The sequence below is a fragment of the Sebastes fasciatus genome, chromosome 22, assembly GCF_043250625.1.
Source record: "Sebastes fasciatus isolate fSebFas1 chromosome 22, fSebFas1.pri, whole genome shotgun sequence".
NCBI classification, from domain to species: Eukaryota; Metazoa; Chordata; class Actinopteri; order Perciformes; family Sebastidae; genus Sebastes; species Sebastes fasciatus.
The window spans coordinates 11,954,719-11,978,274 of NC_133816.1; the positions used below are offsets into that span (position 1 = coordinate 11,954,719).

General features: G+C 41.2%; 2 protein-coding genes across 7 annotated transcripts in view; one reads left to right on the plus strand and one right to left on the minus strand.

Moving 5' to 3' along the window:
- Positions 1–16,957, plus strand: part of svep1 (sushi, von Willebrand factor type A, EGF and pentraxin domain containing 1) — a 108,228-nt gene extending 91,271 nt beyond the window's left edge. For 5 of the 6 annotated variants that reach the window (XM_074623916.1, XM_074623915.1, XM_074623917.1 and 2 more), the window contains 12 exons: positions 124–2,840; positions 3,473–3,707; positions 4,063–4,218; positions 5,360–5,423; positions 6,412–6,585; positions 6,711–6,887; positions 8,343–8,525; positions 10,713–10,883; positions 12,797–12,892; positions 14,111–14,206; positions 15,070–15,163; positions 16,657–16,957. In XM_074623916.1, the coding sequence (XP_074480017.1) occupies positions 124–2,840; positions 3,473–3,707; positions 4,063–4,218; positions 5,360–5,423; positions 6,412–6,585; positions 6,711–6,887; positions 8,343–8,525; positions 10,713–10,883; positions 12,797–12,892; positions 14,111–14,206; positions 15,070–15,163; positions 16,657–16,687 (4,194 nt within the window). In that variant the 3' untranslated portion in view covers positions 16,688–16,957. The remainder of the gene's footprint in view (positions 1–123; positions 2,841–3,472; positions 3,708–4,062; positions 4,219–5,359; positions 5,424–6,411; positions 6,586–6,710; positions 6,888–8,342; positions 8,526–10,712; positions 10,884–12,796; positions 12,893–14,110; positions 14,207–15,069; positions 15,164–16,656) is intronic. The other variant, XM_074623919.1, reaches the window with a different exon arrangement.
- A 78-nt stretch (positions 16,958–17,035) lies between these two features.
- Positions 17,036–22,035, minus strand: txnb (thioredoxin b). The gene is made up of 5 exons (XM_074623922.1): positions 21,880–22,035; positions 19,554–19,661; positions 19,042–19,107; positions 17,782–17,847; positions 17,036–17,461 (listed from the first exon to the last, which is right to left on the minus strand). Exons 1-5 carry the CDS (start codon positions 21,901–21,903, stop codon positions 17,396–17,398), a joined length of 330 nt encoding a protein of 109 aa, XP_074480023.1. The 5' UTR covers positions 21,904–22,035; the 3' UTR covers positions 17,036–17,395.
- Between the last annotated feature and the right edge of the window lie 1,521 nt (positions 22,036–23,556).

Genomic DNA, 23,556 nt, shown 5'->3' on the forward strand with positions numbered 1-23,556 from the left:
CTAGAAATAATTGGGACGTTTCAGACCTGTAAAATATAAAGTGTTTCCAATAAGTCTTACTGTAAAAAACACACCTTTTTCAAATATGTTTAATAATATCTCCCTCTGTTTATTGCCCTACAGGGCAGAGGTCGATTCACCTTCAACAGCAAGGTGACATACGCCTGTAACGCAGGATACAGACTGGTTGGTCGTCCAGAGCGGGTTTGCCAAGCCAACCGCCAGTGGACCAACAACGACCCTCCCACCTGCGTCCTTTTGACCTGTGACTCCCCTCCCAGCATCGTCCATGGACACTACAGGGGGTCTGATTTCCAGGTTGGCCGAAAAGTGCAGTACGTCTGTGATGAGGGTTACGAGCTGGCCGGGGAAGCCACCTGGACCTGTCTGAAGTACGGGAGGTGGGATCAGTCGAGGCGTCCTCGCTGCTCGCCGGTGCAGTGTCCAGAGCCGCCGCTGGAGGAGAACCACCTGGTGCTGAAGGGCCTGGACTCTGAGTCTGGAACGGTGGAATTATCCTGCGAGGATGGCTACGTCCTCGAGGGGGCCCGGATCCTCCGCTGCACCCCGTCCCAGGAGTGGAACGACACCTTTCCAGTGTGTAAGCAGGTGTTTTGCGGCCCGCTACCTGAAGTGTCTTTCGGCGGCCCTTCCTCGTCCTCTCCTCCGTTCCCTTTCGGCTCCCTGGTGAGCTACACCTGCATGGATGGCTTTAGTTTAAGAAAAGAAAGCTCCGTGTCCTGTCTAGCCAGCGGGCAGTGGAGCAGTCCTTACCCAGAGTGTATCCCAGTTGAATGCCCTCAGCCTGTGGAGGTTTCTAATGGTATCGTTGACGTCCAGGGTCTGATGTACCTCAGCAAAGCGCTGTACAGCTGTAAGACTGGATATAATCTAGTGGGCAACTCCACCGTCCTCTGTGGAGAGAAGGGACTCTGGATTGGAGGGGTGCCTTCCTGCCGCCCAATTGAATGCTCAATCCCTAAACAGATAGCCAATGGTAAAGTAGTTTATACAAAACTCCAGTTTGGTCACAGTGCCACCTACTCCTGCCGCCGTGGTTATCGCCTTCAAGGCCCAGAGACTCTGAAGTGCCTGGCCAGCGGGGAGTGGGACATCGAGCCACCTGCTTGTGTGCAGATATCCTGCACCTCACCCCAACCTATTGAAAACGGATTCGTAGAGGGCCAGGATCACAGTTTCGGTGTCACTATTTTCTACAGCTGCTTTCCCGGCTTCCAGCTAGTAGGCCACGACCATTTGACCTGCGAGGAGTTCGGCTGGTCTAGTTCTGTTCCCGTCTGCGTGCCCTCGGACTGCGGCCTGCCTCCTCACATTGACTTTGGGGAATATGTTAGAGTAGGAGGCTTTGATGCTGCTTCTAAAGACACTGGAACATTAGCCTCACCTATGGACTTGAGCTTCCTCTACGGGACGTTTATCGAGTACCGTTGCCACAAAGGTTACGACATCACGAGCCCCACCAGGTTGGTGTGTCTGGAGGATGGAGGCTGGAATGGCACGGCCCCGTCCTGTGTTCCCGCAGAGTGTGAAACACCACCCAGTCCAGAGCACGGCTGGATGAATGTGACTGATACCTCCCTCGGGAGTATGGTCAAGTATACTTGTGAGGACGGGTATGACCTGGAGGGGGAGTCTGTGAGGCAGTGCGTATCAGGTCGACTGTGGTCTAACGACGCCCCAGTTTGTCTGCCTGTCTCCTGTGGCGACCCAGGTGCTGTCGCTAATGGCACAACGCACGGCGGTGCTTTTGTGTATCCTGAGGTGTTGCACTATGAGTGTAGTCCTGGATTTGTCCTGAAGGGTAGCGACACTATCGCCTGCCGGGCGGATGGGAAGTGGAATGGACAGAAGCCTTGGTGTGAGCCAGTATTTTGTGGTCCCCCTAAAGTCACTAGAGATATTACTTTTAAAGCAGAGGGGTACAGCTATAATAGTGAGATAGAACTGAGCTGTCAGCCCGGTTTCCTTTTACAAGGGAAATCTATCAGTGTTTGTCAGGCTGATGGCACCTGGAGCCACGAGTCTCCCACCTGTGTACCCGCCCGCTGTGGCAAACCCTCGCCAATACCCAACGGGCGTGGGTTCGGGTCAGAGTTTGGCCTCAACAGCAAGGTGAACTATGAATGTGATGAGGGATACACACTTAATGGAGATCCAACACGTATTTGCCAGACAGATGGACTTTGGGACAAACCCGCACCTCGCTGTGACATCATAAGCTGTGATCCACCCGAGGACATCAGCCACGGCTTCCTGAACGGCTCCAGCTTCAACTATGACGACGTGGTGGAGTACGTGTGCTTCGACGGCTACGAGGTAGTCGGGGATCCCATCCTGCGCTGCTCCGCTCAAGGCTTCTGGGTGGGAGCGGTGCCTCAGTGTCGGCCCTGCGTCTGCGCCCTCCCTGTGGTGAAATTCGGCGTGGTCCTCGGTCGCGACCGCGCCTGCGGAGACAGAGTGCACTTCCAGTGTGACGACGGCTACAAGCTGCTGGGTCCCTCTCAGGCGGTGTGTGAGAAGGGAGGGGTGTGGAGCCCCGGCGTGCCTGTGTGTGGCCGGGGGAGGTGCAGTGTCGCCCCGCCTACAGTCCCCAACGCTGTCCTGCAGGGCGGCAGTGCCACCTTCCCAGACACAGTTATATACAGGTGTCGGCCCGGCTACCAGCCAAAGGGGTACCCACACCTCTCCTGTGGAAGAGACGGCAGATGGGGGGAACCCAGAATCAGCTGTGAGCCTGTGAGCTGTGGAAAACCTCCAACTGTAACCCACACTCAGGTGGAGGGAGACGCCTTCACCTTCCCGAACCAGATCACATACAGGTAAATGCTGTAATTATTAGTCATTGTGTTAAAACTAGGGCTGTCAAATTTAACTTATTATTTAACTTGTGCTAAAAAAAATTGGCGAGGAAAAACTGGCATGTCCATTTTCTAAGGGGTCCCTTGACCTCTGACCTCAAGATATGTGAATGAAAATGGGTTCTATGGGTACCCACGAGTCTCCTCTTTACAGACATGCCCTATTTATGATAATCACATGCAGTTTGGGTCAAGTCATAGTCAAGTCAGCACACTGACACACTGACAGCTGTTGTTGCCTGTTGGGCTGCAGTTTGCCATGTTATGATTTGAGCATATTTGTTATGCTAAATGCAGTACCTGTGAGGGTTTCTGGACAATATTTGTCATTGTTTTGTGTTGTTAATTGATTTAAAAAAATTTGAGTAAACATGTTTGACTGACTTAAGTAAAAATAAGTAAAAATTCTCTGATTCCAGCTTCTTAAATGTGAGTATTTTCTGGTTTCTTTACTCCTCTATGACAGTAAACTGAATAAAAAAATAATCAAAAGATTAATCAACAATGAAAATAATCGTTAGTTGCGGCCTGAGACTGCTTTAATGTGTCTTTTACCTTTCTTCATTTTCATGTGTTTCCCTCTCGCTCTCCAGGTGTGAGGAAGGGTACAATTTAGCCACACAGACGGCCTCTCTCTCCTGCCAGAGTGACGGCACCTGGTCCAAACACAGCATTCGGTGCAGACCCACCCCCTGCCTGCTACCCAGCAACTTCTCCATCCCCCACCTGCTAATCACTGGGAAGGAACTCACTCCAGTCGGGGGCACCATCACCCTCTCCTGCCCTCCTGGCCTCCGCCTGCAGGGGTCAGCTCTAGCCGAGTGTCAGGTAGCAATTATTTGTCCTGTAATGTGAGTAATGTGACTACCTGGTTGAGTAATGGTTAACAAGATGCTCTCGGTCACTTTATGTGCATGCAAGGAAGTTGTTGTGACCTGCTTTCTTAAATGACTCGGCTTTCTTTCACAATGAAACCCCGGGCGAGACATTTAGAGTCAGTTTGCTGTTACAGACGGTTACAGACTATAGTGTCAGAAATATTGTGCATCATCACTGTGTTCCAAAGAAGTAGTTTTTATGACCACTTGGCACACATCTCTTCCTCTTTTCCAGTGAACAGGTCAATTAGAAAGCATGAATAATGTAGTTCTTCCCTGTCCTGTCTGTTGTATTGTGTGAGAAGCTGGGTGGAAGCTGGGCTCCAAGCATCTCCTCAGTTTCCTGCGAGCTGGTGGTTTGTGAGAAACCCCCTCCTCTTCTTCACGGTGTCGCCGAGGGGGACAGCTACAACTATGGAGACTTTGTCATGTACTCATGCCTGCCGGGCTTTGACATGAAGGTACTGCTTATCAGACATGCAAAAACACAGCTGTATTAGAAAACCAACTCTAGTTCAAAGTTGGAGATAATAGAAAACATTCTTGCTTTGCTGTATAAACCGAGTTTAACCTTAAAGGGAATAGTTTGGGTGTTTTGAAGTGGTACTTATCCATAGTCAGTGTATTACCTACAGTAGATGACAGTCGGCACGCCCCCAGTTTGGAGAAACAGACAGGAGTTACCAAACCCCCGTGATCTGCGAGGTAAAATTGCAGGTTTTTTCAATTGAGTCTGGTAGCTTTGGTGAGAGCACAGATTTATACAACGGCTTCAGTCCCCTGTCAGAAAGGGCTATCTGATGGCAAGGTAAAGCGGTGAAAATATTCTGAATATAGCGTATTTTAGCGTTTTTTAGATGGGCCTTTCTTTTTGGAGGCTAAAATTAGTTTTGCTGCCGGCCCCGTCCACAGCAGTACATCACTTTGCTTCCATCCGGTAACTCCTGTTGCTTCTCCAAACTGGGGGCTTTCCCACCGTCATGTACTGTAGGTAATACACTGACTATGGATAAGTACCTCATACAACCCCACTTCAAAACACCCAAACTATCCCTCTAAGAATGGATCTTTACCAAGTTTTCCTAACTCCTAAAAAATGTGATTTGTGGAGGATAGTGCCTTCAAAAAGTCCGTCACTTATTTCCTGTTAAAGAGGACTTCCTCTCCTCGCCTGCACTGTGCTTTTAAACAGCAGGCTGAGCTAATGGCTGACAATCAGATTACAGAAAGTCACATGATTTCTCCTCAGCAATCAATAGCAGAGTGTAGTTACAGAGCAAACAGAGGTAGCTGAGTCACTCTATTCCTGATAAACTGACACTGATATGCCAGCCTCTGCAATTTGAATACTCGCCAACAACGAGTGCCTTTTATAACACTGATAACACACACACACACACACACACACAGAGGACAATCTGCTGACTGTAATAGCGGGCAATTTAGTAACAAAACAAAGGTGTATTGTTTCAGTCTGATGTGAAAAAAATCTTTATCATGGATCTTATTCCTGCTATTTCTACAGATCAATATTTCTACACTTTGCTCTGTTTAAATCATCTATGGTTCTTTTATCTTTACACTTTGTTTTTCCTGTCACAGGGAGACTCTATCCAGACCTGCCAGGGAGACAGAACATGGAGTGGCACCCAGCCAGTGTGTGTTGGTAGGTTTCTTTACACAAGAGGGACGGACCAGGAAATGTCCTTAAGAATGCCTAATATTTAACCCCATTGTTGTAATGTCTCGTCAATAAAGCTGGAACACACCTTAAGAGTATAAAACCTACAAAGACAAGACAACCCCACACATATTGGCTATTTGCACTCTGACATGCTTGTGCCATATGAACCTCCTAGGACCCGTATAGGACATCTGGGACTGGCCTACTGGCGTTTTGTTATCATGCAACACAGACCTGGAATAATCTCCCAGATAAAAAGAAGAATTATAAAAATAATTTACAAATGAAATATTATTCCATCAATAAATAGTTCAAATTAAAAAAGGAAATTACAGAAACACCATAAAACAGTGAATGAGTAAATCATTTAAAAAGACATTAATGAATTCATAAATAATGGAATTTAAAACTCTATTTGAATTCAGCCAATTCATTCATAGATTTAATTAGAATTAATTTGTAAACAGATGTATTTATTCATATTTTTATAGTACAATTAGTTATTAATCAAATAAATGCTTAAATGCTTAGTAAAGTTTCATGGCTGAGGGACAATGCATTGCATGACAGGTGGATTATGAATAGAGTTGCGTCTGAAGGCAGCACCTGAAATCCCACAAGTACACAATTTCTGGTGCGTTCCGGTTAGAAAATAAAAACGGTCATCCTGCATCTTAATCATTTGTGCTGCAGTTTGAAAAAGGCAAAACACTCAAGGCACCGTCATTGTTTCTGGTTTATTACAAATGTGTCTCCTATTTGATGTTCACTTTCCTGATTCCAGTTGAACATATTAGACATTTTCAAAATATCTCAAAGTAAAGTGAAATGGACATAATTTAGATCGTATGGAGAGTGTAACCTCAAGTTCATCATAATGTTGTGCAACCTGTTACATTATACTGTACACACACATGCATCAATCCCACCACACCTTCGACACATTTATGCTTGTCTCTTATCCCCTCAGTACAATCCTGTGGGTCTCCTCCTGCAGTACAACATGCACAGGTCCACACTACAGGAGAGACTTACCTACACAATGCCAGTTATGTATGTAATGCCGGCCTGCAGCTGGTCGGCGTTAAGACTCTCACCTGTCTGGCCAACGGCACGTGGAGCCTGCCAGCACCTACATGTGAAGGTATGGAGGATCGCCAATGAATTAAAAGTTTATTTCTTGACATTTCTACCTGCGTCTTTGTACCAGAGCACCCTTTCTCTTTCTGAACCATGATTTTAACCTCCCATCGTTTCCTCTCATGTCAGCGGCCAAAGGCTGCGACAGCCCGAAACAGATGTTGTACGGTAAAGTGCAAGAGCACAACCTGAACACGGGACGCGCCGTGGAGTTCCAGTGTGATAAAGGCTACAACCTGGTGGGAGACTCTCTGGTGGTGTGTATGGGCGGCAACACCTGGAGCTCCACTTTCCCCACCTGCCAACGTGAGAAACACACAGAAACATGCACGCAAAATACATGGGAAGGGAAGTTTAACCGATGTGATATGACAATTAGTTAGGCTTCCTGTTATGTTAGCAGCTTGTCAACAGAGTCACTGTTGCAATGGTTTCTTTTTCACGAATTCCTGAGCATTTGGCAAACGCTTGCACACAGAGTTTCTTCATCCGTTTCACAACATAGCCTCTGACAAAATGGTTAATGAGTCGGAGCTCTTATTACCAGAGAGTTTCTACGCAGTTTGAGTCAGAGCAGTTTACTGGAATAGACACATTTTTTGTGTTTTCCAGTCTATTTTTAAGTCATACGTCAGGATATGTGTAAAAATGAAACTTACAGTTCTCTCATCTGAGAAATATTTACATGCAGCAAAAGAAATTTTGTTTCAAATGAACGTAATATCCCTGTTAATACTTTATTATTAAGTGCAGCTTGAATACTGTTCATCACACACTATTAACTCCTTCATCGCAAGTCCTTGGCGTGACAGTTAGCTTTCAGTATGGCTTGCCGGCAGTGACTGGGGAGATTATGTACATCCTTTGTCTTGATTTATTTATATGTTGGCAGTGGTGCCAGCTGCTGTTAATATATACAAAAAAACAAAACAAACGTAGAAATGATGCTGCATTCAAATACATCTTAGGCACATAAAATAAATTTCTTTGTATGAACTGATGGCCCCAAACTTATATTGGTTAACCATAGAAATAGAGACTCCTGTAGCACATAATGCAATCTTCTCTCTATGAAACTTGTATGGTGTAATTTCCCTCTGTGGTATATTTCAATGTCTGCGGTGGTGTCTCACTGGATGACATTACATTTGAACAGAGGGGGAAGAAGTACTCAGGTCTTTTACTGAAGTAGAAGTAGTAATACCACAGTGTAAAAATACTACTGCATTCAAAATTGTATTCAAGTAAAACTACAAAAGTATTAACATCAAAGTACAAATTATACAGAATGAATCATTCGGAGCCCTCGGTATAGATAACAACAAAAATGATCGTTTACAAAATGATAATAATAACAAAAATAGATAAAATTACTTGTATACATTTATACAATTTCCCACATGCAAAAATGCATACATATCTGTTTCTTTGTCCAAAAAGAAAAGGGTTATCACTTCTTGATTCCAAAAAACGTAAGGTATAAATCCCATATTTTATGAAAGATATGACATATGATATATGAAAACTCTTCAATCCAAAGGTTAGTTGATTTATATTTTGTATTAATAAACAGTTCACTAATGTTGTCAGATAAAAAGTAGTGGAGTTAAAAGTACAATATTTGCCTCTGAAATGTAGAGTAGAAGTATAAAGTAGCATGAAATGGAAATACTCAAGTAAAGTAGAAGTACCTCGAAATAATGCTTTTGTATTGCTTACAGATACAGTGTGTCAATAATCCTTCACTTGTGTTCCTCACAGCGAAGTCTTGCCCGGCTCCTCCAGGCTGGAGGGAGGACAGCAGCAGGAACGGATCCCAGCAGGAGTTTCATGTCGGACGGTCGGTCCGTGTCACCTGTCCCAAAGGTCAGCAGGTCAAAGGCAGCGGCACCATCACCTGCAGGCCGGACCGGACCTGGAGCCTCGTCAGCGCCGTGTGTGAAAGTAGGTAGTTTCTTTGAAGGTGTAAAATACTGCATATCCTCTTTGGGGAAGCTTCACTGCTGATGTAAAACTGCAAATATAAAGTATATCTTTTGTTTTAAATACATTTTAAAACCACAGACCTAAAAAAAAATGTGACCACACAATCCAGCAATAATACGGAGCCTTCAAATGAAACTCGTGAGCTTGTGTTTACAACATGGGAAGTCGTGTACGCAATATGCTTGGCGTTCGAGTGGTTAAGTCGTGAGAACACCGCTGCTAAGCAACTGCAATATTAACGTTACTGTCGGCGTCTAGGAACCACAGAATCTAACAATTTAGCAAACTAGCAAGTGTGTAACATAATGCAGAAAATAGAAAAGGCATAATGACAGAGGAACAAGATGAGGTCGTTGGGAATATCAACATTTTCCTCAGACATATTGTAAATATACGACTAAAATTACAATATATTCACTGAATACCACAAGAGGGGGGCGTTCATATGAACTCTTCTCGTGAACACGGTAAACACGACCCCATTTGAAGGCACCAATAAAGTCTGGCCAGTCCATCAGCAGGTCACTAATATTGACAGATATATATCAGTATTGGTACATATGTTGGTAGACAGGTAAATATAATTTCCAGTACATACAGTAGTTTTATTCATTCCATTTTTCCTTGATTTTTCTAAATTTAAGTTTGTTTTTATTAATAGTTTATTTATACTAAAATATATTCATATTATTTTTTTAAATATAATTTATAGTTATTTTGATTACTTGATTTGCAGTGAGGTTTACTGTTCAAACTTTACTGTCATCTTTAATAACTTTATTCAACTATAAATTATTATGTCTCAGTACATGTTTGTCACAACTCTTCCAGTTTTGACAGATCATTTTGCCAACAATGTTTGCTCATGTTTAATGTAAGAAAACTGATATTGTTCAATATAGCCTTTCCAGATTTTTCAATTAGTTTTTTTTTAATTCTCAAATATCACTTTTGGCCTTAAAAAAAAATCATGAAGATCTAGTTGTGTTCGGGGAGAAATCTAATCAAATGTAATTTATTAGGATGTCGATATGTTCTCAAACTGGCAAATCATGTCCTAATTCATGAGATAATCAAGTAGAAATTGTGATATTTCCCCCCTCTGCATGCTCCCCTTGTCTTGTGCCAAACACTTGCATGGCTTAAATCTGCCTGTTGGCTGAAGTATCATTTCTCTCTGTTGTCTGTCTGTCTTTCTCTCACTGAGCTTTTATCACAACAATCGTGGCTGCATCAAACACCGTGTTGGTGTCCTGTATGCTGAACTAATTATGGGAGCCTCTGCAGCTTCTATGGCAACCTTTGTCACATAACCCTGTGATCTTTCTTGCGTGCAGTCGTCCTGAATATGCAACAGGATGGTGATTACGTTGCTATGGCTCGCTGTTTGTATTTGCATGGCGTTTATACTCTTATGTGCATGTTCACTGTAATCCTTTTAGTCCTTGAGAGGTTATGGCCTTGAGAGGTTGTCCACTGATCGTCAAGCCACACAACTGAAGTATCTGATATTTGGACACTGTTGCATGAATGAGGGATACAGAAAAACACCGCTTGATTTCATTCAATGGACACCGATGTCTCACTCTGCAGTGCACAATTTCATATACAGAAGGGGTAGACGAAATAACAGAAACACCTTACAATACAACAGAGAAGCCCCACAAACACACATACCGTATCTGGAAGCTCATACTGCTCAGTTCTTGCTGACACCAACAGAAGTTTTAAGCCATTTTTAAGGTTGTTGTTTGTATTGTTGCAAAGCAAATCTCCTGTTAAGTGTTGTCTAAAAAGTCGCTTCCTGAATTGCTGGTTCATGACCTTTAAAATGATGTAATGCGACAAGTGGAAGAGCATGAATGCTTTCTCAGAAAAGAGAAACGATGGGAGGCCTCAGTTCTTATTAACGCCCCTGACATATACAGTATAAGCTGCTATTGTACCGTACTGTAAGGTGTTTCTATTATTGTGTCCACTCCCTGTAGACTTGAAACTTTCCTCTTTGCTCAAACAGAAGATTGATATGCTCATCAACTCTTTAGGCCATTCAGTAAAGTAGAAGCATGACCTTAATTCAGACGGAGGAGACAGAAAAGGTGTAGTGAGTAACTCGTGGGTCGTTCCATCTGGGCTGTTGTACAGGGGTGTCCTGTGGCCCCCCCCTCCACGTGGCCAATGGGGTGGTGCGGGGGGCGGTGTTCCAGTTCGGGGACGTGGCGGCGTACTCGTGTTTTGGCGGCTACGCCATGGAGGGCGTCGGGAGGAGCAGGTGTCTGGAGAACGGCACCTGGACGCCGCCTCCCACATGCAGAGGTAGAGAGAACACGCCTCTGTGTTTTAACAGAAGGGGACACTTCCTGCTTCCTCTGACTGTCCCTTTTTTTGCAACATGACGCCGTGCTGCTTCTCCGCTTTTTAATTATATAATTGCTATACTTCTCCAAACTGCTCATCCCCAACAGATCCAATGTTCTCTGGAGGTTATTAACGTGTCTTTGCCTGCTCTCTCTGTCCTGTAATGCCTACTTCTGCTGGGTTGCATGTGTACAGTACGTGGACGTAGGTGAAGTAGCAGAGAAATCTTTTTTGGCCTTTCCCTCATTACCAGTTAAGGTTTGGAAAGGATGTGGTTCAAGAAGTCAGCCTAAAAAGGTAGCTTCACCACAGAACCACTTCCCTCCAGCTGTACCACGACTGATGCCTCCTCCTCTGCACTCTCATAATATGAATACTTTCTAAAGCCTGGATCCAGGCCCATTAAAGGAAGAAAAAAAAACTGTCATAAAACAGTTAGTTCTTTAAGGGCTTGGCATCTCAGGGGGTGTTGTATTGCCTATAGGTGTATTTTTGTCATTCCTGGGGGTACAAATATACAATGTGACATCATGTCAAGATATTTCGATATTTCTATTTTTAGTTTTAACTTTTCTCAGCTATACAAAACACTAGTTTATCGATAATTATTAACCTCCTAAAGATCCTGGAATCATATGAAACTAGAAAAACGGCTCCAAAGTTATGCTTTGGTGAGGAAAAACTAGCATGGCCATTTTCAAAGCTGTCTCTTGACCTCTCACCTCAAGATATGTGAATAAAAACTCTGAGATGTATGTACATAGTGAAAACCGTATCTTATGAGATGTTGACAAACTGCATAATTTGCAGCTGACAAAAGGTAATAAATATATCTTATTTCTAATTCTGCTCCACAAACAACACAAGCCAGACCACATACGAAACCATGAACCCAACACTGTATGATGACCGAGATGTAAGAAAAGAGCTGTAATTTAATAGGGGTATAAGAAAATATCGAGTATCACGATATTATGTTTTGTGATACTGTATCGATTCTCAAAAACACTATACATTTTTAATTCATAATTTATGTGCAAAGATTAGCTCAGTCAATGTGTATGATAGTTTTCTTAAAATTAGATTTTTTTAAAATTACAATATATCGTCTTGCTTACAGTATCGCAATATATTGATTCGTAGCCCCTGTATCATGATATGTATCGTATCGCCAGATTCTTGCCACTACACAACCCTATTATTTGAACAGGAAACAAATGTGACCCGTTGACACTGACCTGTTCGTGGTTAAAACATGAAGTGGACTCTCCTTCTGACCAAAGTCATTGTTGAAAATCACTGAAATATGTGGGGCAGGTAGAAGGGAACTGGGTTCATCATAGAAAAACTAGAAACAATGAACATCACACTCTAACGATACAATTTACAAACACGGGTAGAGATAACAAATCAGAGTTCCATATTCATGAGCTTCTTCGCTCGCTGCAAAATTTCAAAGAAAGAGAAACCGCAGCGGATCCCATGTGACATGAAATTCAAATGGCTACTCGCATGTTTTACATATGAAAATAAGGGCTGGATCCAGGCTACGCTTTCCTCCACAGCTGCTGAGTGTGTGCACCTTTCCTGTCTACGCGTACAAACACAGACACGCCTGGGAGGGTTTCTGCTGATGTTTTTGACAAGTTTGCACTGAGGAATTTAATCTGCACTTTGTGAATGCTCCCTTTGTTCTCGTGCATGAAGTTGTTGTTTCCTCTTATCTCACTGGAAGGGGATTAAATATCTCCTCTGTTTTGGACACTTGTCTACATGTTAAAAATGTGTCTTTCTACATATACAATATACGTTTTATGTGTGTCACCTCTTATGTTAATTTGACACACCTTTGTGTGTGTCCTCTCCCTCAGCGGTGTGTTGGTTGCACTGTCAGAACGGAGGTGTGTGTCAGCGGCCCAACATCTGCTCCTGCCCCGAGGGCTGGATGGGCCGACTATGTGAGGAGCGTAAGTATTCGACCGTCAAATATCGATCACTGAACTCTGTTTACACGATCGTGACATGATCCCAAACGCTCACCAACCAACACACAGGAATCCAACCAGCTTGCTAAGCGGGTTTGAACAGACAATGGTGCACAAAGAGGGTCCCAGATAATGGAGTGAAAGGTTGTTTTCAGCTGAGACATTGAGAGAGTTATTGTCATTCATTCTCTGTACTTCAACAAAGCACCATCAGACAGTTTATAGACATTTTGTCTCTTGCTACATTCGTGGTTCCCAGAGGATGAAGTCTTTTGTGATCCTCTGACTTTTCATCAAGTCAATTTAAATGAGTTGTTTATGACCAATACCTGCAAAACTAATGACATTTTTCCATCAGCCTCAGCACTACATTGGGTTTAGTGCTAATTGGCAAATGTTAGCATGCTAATACGCTACACTAAGATGGTGAACATGGTAAACATTATACCTGCTAAACATCAGCATGCTAGCATTGTCATTGTGAGCATGTTAGCATGCACTGGAAATCATTGCTTTAATCGACTACCTTTACCATTGACACTGATTGAATATCCACATAAAAGGTGGCAAATTTTCCCTTTAAAGGTCCCATGTCATGCTCATTTTCAGGTTCATACTTGTATTTTGTGTTTCTACTAGAACATGTTTACATGCTTTAATGTTAAAAAAAAAAACTATTTTCCTCATGCTGTCAGCCTGAATATGCCTGTATTTACCCTCTGTCTGAAACGCTCCGTTTTAGCGCATTTTGACGGAATTGCAACAGAATTGCGTTGCTAGGCAACAGCTTGGGTCCATGTGTACTTCCTGTCAGATGATGCCATTCACATACTCTGCAACCAGGAAATAAACTGGGACACATTTAGAATGTTTACGTTTAAAATTGTGACATCACGAATGGGCAGAAATCCTGACGGCTTGTTTCAAATGCAGAGTTTCTGAATACGGGCTGTGTGTATTTCCCTGTGGATTGAGCGTTTCGATACTTTCACAGTATTTATATAGGACTTAAGCCTGCTTTATAATAGAAAAACATGAAAATCTCACTTCTTTATAATATGGGACCTTTAAGATGGATCACTTCATCACTATAAAAATATGCTTCTCTCTGGCCTCGCAATCTTTAAAGAGAGAGAGAGGGGACTGGTGACCTTAAACGATTTCCTCTTTACACGACTCCTCTCTCCCCTTTGATAACAGCTATCTGCATCCTGCCGTGCCTGAATGGAGGCCGTTGCGTGGCACCCTACCAGTGCGAGTGTCCCACCGGGTGGACCGGCACACGCTGTCACAGTGGTGAGTTCATGTGTGATGGTTGCACATGTTAAGGCTGGTAGGTATGCGAGTAAAGCTGCACACCCACTGTGAGCATTAATAGCACAGTGGCGTAGACTGAGAGTGCATATAAATAGAGGAAGTCCTCACTTAACAGGATTCCTTTTACGTCATTGTCACCCTCACGAGGGTTGTGTGACGCCATAGTTTTTTTTTATAAGTTCCATTCTCAGCAAGAAGATGGAGATACAAACTTTGATATTTTTTTTTTGGACGAAATGCTCCTTTTACCAATCATTTCAATATTATTAAAGCTTTTAATGATCATCTGGACAAATATGATTATCTCCTAGACGTGCTTTAACATGCCGTCCCTGAGAAACCCAGACAAAAGAAGTGTGTAGACGTTTATGCGTGTTATTATAATTTAGTGTTTCATTTTTATTCATTTACATTTTCTTGTGTTTTACTTTTTGTACCTACAAATACAGTATGTCTAATTAACAATTTATGCCATTTCAATTATTTTTTTTTATCAATGACAGTGTTAATGATAACAGATGGCACCGAGAAGAAAGAGTGAGTGAGCACTTAACCATCTGTCTGTCATGACAGTGTGTTGCAGCTCTGAGAGCTCAAAGCAAACACATTGTGCAGGAGATGAATGAGCAATTCTTTAAAGGGTAGTTCCACCAAAAAAAAAAATTTCAGGCGTCTACGTCGCCTCATTGCCGAGAGAATGCGGTAACACCGGTATCAACAGATGAGCAACATATTTGCTTCTTCTTAGAACTTATTGATCTGACTTCCTCGTGAGCAAAAACATGATCCCAGTGATGATGACCGTGCTGTGTTTTATGAATGTCTGTCTGCCATCTCCATAGCTGTGTGTTCATCACCTTGTCTGAATGGAGGCAGATGCATCAGGCCGAACAGATGTCACTGCAGTCCAGGGTGGAGCGGACACGACTGCTCCAGGTGATTACACACCAACAAAATAAACACAAAAGTTCTCCAAAAGTGAAAACTGAGATTGTTTTTCAAATATTTAAATTAATAGATGATATTCTAAAAATGTAAATGTAATAATTTTAGTGAGTAATTACAATGATAAATACTAGAATAACATCACATCAGTGATAAATAGATTGCTATATAAAGCTAGATATGTATATAAAGAAATGTAATTTATTAAAGAGCACAAGGTAACTGTTACTGTATTATAATATGTATGTATAATGTATAATATTGTGTAGTTTTATAAGAAAAATCTGACTTATTTTGTCTCACTGTGACATTGTGACTGTATATCATACAAACTGATTTAAAATACACTGTTGAAACAAGACTAAGTAACAAACTAACTACATCAGAGTCATTTAGTTCATACTTTTAGATTTATATGTTTGTAATATAATCGCAAATGTGCAAATGTACGACGCCGTATTAGGGCCATTGTAGGTAACAAAGAATAAATTACAGAGCCAAGGGATAAATCAGTGGAATAATCTCAAAGAATAGCCAAGTAGTTTTTTTCTTGTAAATTTGCAACTTTAATCTTGGAAATTCAGAGTTTTTTCTCACAACTTTATGACTTTATAATCTCAGAGAATATTCAAGTTTTTTTCTCCTAAATTTGTGTATTTCTATTGTAAATTTACCACTTTAATCTTAGAGAATATCCAAGTTTTGTTCTCGTAAATTAGCAACTTTAATCTTGGAAATTCTGAGTTTTTTTCTCGCAAATTAATGACTTTTGTAGTCTCAGAAGATATTACATTTTTCTTTTAAATTTACCACTTAAATCTCAGACAATATCCAAGATTTTTCTCCTAGATTTACTACTTTAATCTCAGAGAATAGCCAAATTTTCTTTTCTCGTAAATTAGCAACTTTAATCTTGGAAATTCTTAGTTTTCTCTCGGAATATTCCCCCCTTCCCTTTAATTTATTTTTACCTACAATGGCCCTAATACGCTTACGAATGAAATAGCCAGTTGAACACATTTATTGGCAAATCTAAATTCTACTGGCTCCATTTAAACATTTATCGGATATTTATCATTTTTGTTGTAGGTTTCCATCCTGCATAATGCAGTCACACACGCAGAATGATCACTCTGCTCCCTGCTCTTGTTTTGTACACGCTCCAAATTGTGGGTTGAATAGAAGCTAAACAAATGAGCTTTATGGAAAGTCCCATGGTTTCATATGAGTCATCCACCAAGAGCATCTTTGTCAGCGGTTCTATTACAAAGTGATAAATCTATCAGCTGGAAAAGCTCTTGCCTGCTTGCTAAGAATTATTCCAGGCATTAAAGTAAATTACATTATGTAGCATTATACATTAACATCTAAATAGTGATGTGTGGTTGCTCTGCCAAGATGTTTTTAGTGTGATAAGCTTTACTGTTTACGGCATGAATTTTATACACGACTGAATAGTTTCTCTTTCTTCCTTCTCTTTGCAGGAAAAGGAAATCAGGATACTATCACTTCTAAAGCTTCCACTCAGCTCCATGTGAATCGTCTTATGAAGGGAATTCTTGTATAGTTGACTGACACACTTGTAAACCATTCATTCTCATCTCTCTGCAAGACAAAGCAAGAACCATTTTGTAAAATAAAGCTGTATTTTTTCATATAGAGACTCAACAGTATTAAACATATGCTGCTATATACTTGTACGATGTGTAAAAACTATTGATGTGATTGTCCAATGTATATGTGTAAACTATTCACATTTTTATTAAAGCATAAAATACCATTAAATGCTCTTTTTTTTATCAGATACTTTGCTATTAAAAGTCATGTTTGATGCATTCAAATGTGAAATAGAAGAATACAAAGTTCCTGTAACTCATCTTCATTTATTAAATCCACCTTAGTGAACAAAACATACAAAGAAAGTTCAGGAGTTAGTCAGGAGCAAAGCCAATCTCTTATATAAAACAGAATTAAAAGTGGTCATCAGGTTTTAATCAAATTTCAGCCAGTTAAGACGGTAAAAACATACACTGAACTTACAGGACTAGGAGTATGTCACCAATACATAATGAGTGGAATAAATTATAATTGCCTGTGTGGAATAGAAGACCTGATGGTTATTGTACACGACATGTAACTGGAGTTTCTTAGGCATGTGCAGGGGGCAACAGTGGCTACTGTGGTTATTATACAATGAGGGTTTGTGGATTGGTCGGTGGGACTTTATGTTCTCAAAGCTGCCAGTTTTTCAAGCAGTGTATCTTTGTTAGCACCGGAGAACTCGAACACCTGAAAGACAGAACAGACAGGAGGGTTAAAGACCACCTTAATAATACAAAATCACAATGAGGATACCTATTAAAATGACTTTTTAAATAAATTCAAACTCATTCAGTTTAAGGCATTATAATTCTTAACGAGTTTTTCCTGCAGTCCCCAACCGCCACAGGTTAAACGCACTACCCACGTTAAAATGAATGGGAGGACTGGCGTTTCCGCGGCAACGGCTGATTTGGTGTGAATGCAGCCCTAAGTGAATGTTGCTCTGTATCTGCTGGATGTGTAAATGAGCTACTGTTTCCATCTTTGCTGTATGTTTTCATGCTTACCTTTTCTCCATTCTTGTAAAAGTGGAACGTGGGCATGCAGTTAATCCCGCAGTGTGAACTCACATCCTGGAAAGAGCAAAAGGAACAACGGTAAGATGGATTGGACTGAGTCAAAGACACTGCTACGCCCTGATTGAGATGAATCGGCACAAACGGACCGATACATGTGTGAACTGTGAAGCATCCGATAGGAACTGTGAGGTCAACAGGTCTTTTTTTAATGGGCGTAAACATGTTGCGAATACAGGAATTTAAGATGTCAAAACAAACTCAAGCCAGAAATGTCTATAGCGTTGTTTTTTAACAAGTTGTGAAATGCTGCCAGGCTGGACTTGTCCAGTCATCCAGATACGAAACGGCAAACTATTGTGAGTTATAAGATGAACATGACACCCGAGCATGTCCCTCTATATTTTTTTCTATTATTTGTTTAACCATAAACAAATACTTGCTGTGTAAAACCCCTTGAGTCAATAAAATTAGGTCGACTTGAAAAGCCCAGAACCCCGTAAGGACTGTAACACAATAAAAACACCTGTAAAGTTAGCCGTGTAACTCTATGAACAGCTCAAGTAGCCGGGTTTTAGTTTCAAAGTATCTAAACTGCTTCAGAATACCTTTAAAATAAGATTATGAGCAACTTGGTTATAATGCTTTGTTCATTCACATAATAGGAATTGTATCTTTTGTTTTTGTGCGCAGGAATATCAAGTGGTATCAAAGGTCCATGTTAACAGCGTCACAGATCAGATATTACCTGGAGTTTGCCCAACAGCTCCATATATAAACACAGCCCTTTGTGTCACAATGTGTGTCAGAGTTACCACATGTAAGCCAACATGTCGGCCAGTCGTTCTGCCAAAAGCTGTTCTGCCTCTTTAAACAATGCTGTTAATGTTTATGGTTATCTATTTGCATTTTTTTATGTCTCAGATTTAAATATTGAAACAATTATCAAGCAAAAGTTTGTTCTCACTTCACTATTTTTTTCATGTGACCGAACTTTGCACTTCGGTCACATGAGTCAGCTGTGGTTCCACATGGTCTGATGAAATGGATTTCACGAATAGTCCACATTTTTTTGCGTATTAATGACATGGTTACAAGACCAGGAAAAGGACAATTACTCTAATCCTTCTCTTACACAACACCAGACCTTCCTTTTACAGTTCCCAACAGATGGTATGTTGATATTTTGGTGTTCTGCTGGCGCTTCAGGCTTTAAACATAATAATTAAAATAAAAACAAGACACACTTACGTCAGCCTCATCCACGTCCACCTTCAGGAACAGCACGTTTTTGTTCTCAGGCTTTGTTGCCTGTTGCTGTAAGAGAGTGGATTAAAGAGCATTAATAACGTCTGCTGCCGTGTGATCTTAAGAAAAGAACATATTGACGCATTGCTTGAAATCTTTGTCCTGTTATTTATTTAAGTTACGCCAAAGAGTATAGATACGTCTGTAAATCAGAAGATAGGTGCATTTTCTAGATGAATCAACTTCCCAGTACGAACACTTAAATAGCCCTCATTTATGTCCTAAAAGTTGTAAAATGAACTAATAGCTGAATCCAGTCGCTGTCGCTTACAGTCCGAAATGGCGCTGACGTTGCAATGAAACGAACAATTGACTTTCACTTCTTAATAATATACATTCTCAGCCATTTCCTACTTGAGGTTGGAACAGCTTGACAAAAGGTTGCCAGGGCAACAAGAGATGCTGCCCTCGAGCCTCGTTTTGACGAGACTCGAGTGCCAAAATCATCCACTCACGTCAAATATTGGGCCAATTATTTTACAGGGGCCACACCAGGTGGCTGTGAAGTCCACCACCACCAGCCTGTCTCCAGCTTCCTCCTTCAGGATGGACTGGAACTCCGCCTACAGAAAAATGAAAACAGATGATAACGTTTGAGGTTGGCACGGGTTACCATGGTTACACATCTCCAACAAGGCAAGGAGGCTCTCCGGAAGTGACGACATAAATCACTGCTCAGTGTGTCCGAATAGACACATACTACTGTTTATTATTCACACAAATGTGTGTTGAACGATAGTACACACATATTTGATATGTAGTGCATATAGTTTGTGGTTTCGGACGAAGCATTACTGTAATATTTCACTGGAAATGGTATGCAATTACTAAAACTATTGGTTTCATACTAAGGTTCTCTCACATACTATTTTAGTGTACTTAATAGCATGTTAGTATGGACTTTCAGACGCACACTTACACACTTCAAACAAAGGCAGCTCATTTATAGCATTCTAAATTGTAGGTTATTATATTTCTACATATTTGTACCACTGCTACTTTTTCTTTCTGTGTATAAAGTACTCTGTTGTTCTTCCTAGCAGTCAGCTGCATTTAAAGAGTGACCAGGACAGGTGCCAATACTAAGCTTATGTGTTAAAACTATACTATTATAATGGTTGTAAACTATGTAAACTGACGTGTTGTTTATCACCAATACCCATGCGCTCAAGGTAATACATGTTGTATGTTATAATATGCTTTGTAACCGCATCCTGAAACACCCAGTATGACCTGCTGTGTGGTAGTGATGGGAGTTAAGGCTCTTTTAAGTGAGCCGGATCATTTGGCTCAGCTCACCAAGAAGAGCCGGCTCTTTCGGCTCCCAAACGGCTCTTCATTTTTACCACTTCTGCCTTTTATAATTCAGCTTTAACTGTTTTGACCTATGATTAGTATGTGTGCACATATATCACTTATTATTCAATATAATAACACTAAACGTTATAATTTCCAGAATACCGTCATTTTACATGCTGTTTCGTTTCCGCGCACCACACTCCTCTCTCTCTTTCTCTCCTCCTCTCCCTCCTGCTCTGTACCTGTAGACCGTCAGCGAGCGCACCAATCACCTGATTGGTCCCACGGACGTCAATAACACAACATTCAGTCACAGTCAGTGCATGGAGTGCCCGTGGCGCGGAGAAGATCATCCTATCATTCTGCCTTGAATTAATTAAAGGGACTGTTTGTAACTTTCAGAAACGCTTGTTAACAGCGACACCTGTGGCCGTTAAGTCAACGACAGTCAGCGTCGGGCTCGCGCTTGCTCGCTCTAAACAGACATGAACGAGCATCGCTCAAAACAGTGAGGCGACACACGTCAGCTAAAACCACAATATCACTCTATAGTTCACCTGCTTGGCGGTAATGTTAGCTGACCAGACGAAGGTCTCTCCATGAATCACTGCTGATCCTAGTGTTGGCTTTTCCTGCTTCAGCCCCGAGAAGAGTTATCGTCTCCGACCGCAGCCGGAGGGAGACACCGGCACCCGGTCGGAGACGATAACGTTACAAGCTGCGGAGCCCCGTCACTTCACAAGACATGGAAAACCTCTGTTGGTCTGGAGGAGCCGTAGCCACACGCGAGCGCGCATTTGCGAGCGTGCATGGGAAACCGACCCGGTAGATTTACACGTGTAAAAAGTTACAAACACTCCCTTTAATAAAAAAAAAGGAAACGTCTCTCAGACGGGAGTCGGAGCTCCTATCGTTCACTAAAGAGAGCCGGCTCTTTGAGCTGGCTCGTTCGCGACCTACACATCACTACTGCTGTGTAGTGATGGCCCCTCCATTCAACACAAGTTGTTATATAGCATCTCTACTATCAGACTATTCAGTCTACAATCACAGCTGAGATGATGCAGCATTGTTCCCATGAGTCAGCGCCCCGTGGGTATCCAGTCTAACAGCCGTTTCCAAGGCAACTTAAAGACGTGGTGTACACAAGATGAGTCCACAAACCGTTACCAACCGTTACCAACCGCTAACCCGCATGGTGGCGGTTATTCACACTGATTCATGCGGTCACGTCCGCGGTTATAAGCGGACACGGAGCCCTACAGATTTACTCTGACTACTAAGTCATGATCAGATGGATTTATTCATCCAACTCTCAGAAAACAAGCTAGAAAACGCTAGAAAATAAACTAGTATGGAGTCACGGGAGAGACAACGGCCGACCATCGACCGTTAGAAAACCATCCACCGTTAGAAAACCGTTACTAAGGTGTTACTAAGGACGGGTTTTTAATAAAACGCGGTAAAATAAACACTACTTACCAAACTTGTCACTTCGCGAACCATGATTGCTGTTGAGTGGACGTGTCTAGAGGTGAACAACGAGCGGATAACTTTGGGAATCACTATTTCCAGAAGACACGCCGCGCATTTATGTATATGGCGGCTGCTGCGTCAACCAACTAGTCCACCCACAACCGGAAGTCAGTGTGCTTTACAAAATAAAAGCTGTTGCGTTGCTGTGGCTGTAGGGATGCTGTTCTAACTTAATTTTGTACAGATTTCACAATTAATATCCTATTTGTTATGGAAGTTTTTATTTACGGAAGTTTTTATTGGACTTTATTAGTTGTAACCCACAGAATCATTCCACAAATATGTATGATCTGCAAATATTTCACTATCCACAAACATGTATTTTTGTATTTGTGTTGTGTAAAGTCACATTCATCATCAAAAATACAGGGCGATTTGCAAATTGTATTTATTTATTTTGTATTTATTTATTTGCACATATATATATGCACACAATCCAGAACAAGAAATGTGTCAGGAGAGGTCAAGAAGCCATAGGCTTATACAAAGGACCTCCCCCCAACCCCAGGAAAAAAGAAAACTATAACAAAAAAGGAAGAAAGATCTAAACTAACATAATTTTAAAAATACAACAAAAGTTAAACAACAACAAGAAGTATACAAAATATGCAGAAAAACATAACCAAACAGTGGAAAACAATCCAATAAAAACAATGAAATACATACAAAAAAGAAATATGCATAGCTTACTCTGTAAATACATATTTTATGGTTTACATGTACAGTGATATCTACACATTTGTGCATCTATTTCTACACGTGGAATGATATTTGCGAATTTGCAGATCGCTTCCTGTGGATTTATGGGCCACATGTTATTTGTAACTTTCCTCCTGTTTGTTTACAGAATTGTGTACGATTGGTACCGCAGCAGATCTGTAGATAATAGTTGTAATCCACAGAAGACAATTCACAAATATGTACCATGATCTGCAAATATTTCACTGTCCACAAACATATTTTTGTATTTGTGTTGTGTAAAGTCACAAGATATGCGTATTTGCAAATCGCCCTTTATTTATTTTTGTGAATGTGACTTTACACAACATAAATTCAAAAATACATGTTTGTGGATAGTGATATATTTGCAGATCATGGTACACATTTGTGGAATGTCTTCTGTGAGTTACAACTAATAAAGTACAATAAAAACTTATTTTCTAATAAGGACGTTTATTTTGAAGGTTGTTAGTGACGTCATATTTGTTTCCGGTTTTGACACGATGGTTTTTAACGGATTGTGACGGTTTTGATGAACAGATGATGGAGAAACCTTGTTATCTATATCTTATTATTATTTTAATAATGGCAAGGGAAGAGGTTAAACAACAGAAATAGAAAATATATATGCATATCCTATTTCCTTTGTATGAGTTAAACATGAATTACAAGTCACAATGACTTGACAGATTCTTGGTTTACCGTAAACGACTAGTAATGACGCTGTGTACGTGACGTGCGTCATTACGTCAATTGCGTAGCTATTTCCAAACATGATGTCTACACTAGTATTGAAGTATTTCCCTTAATTTCAATATATATTCTATAAATTATTATTTTTATTTTTTTTAATTTCCATTCTCTCTCTGTGACTTATGTTAACATAACTTACGTTAACATAAG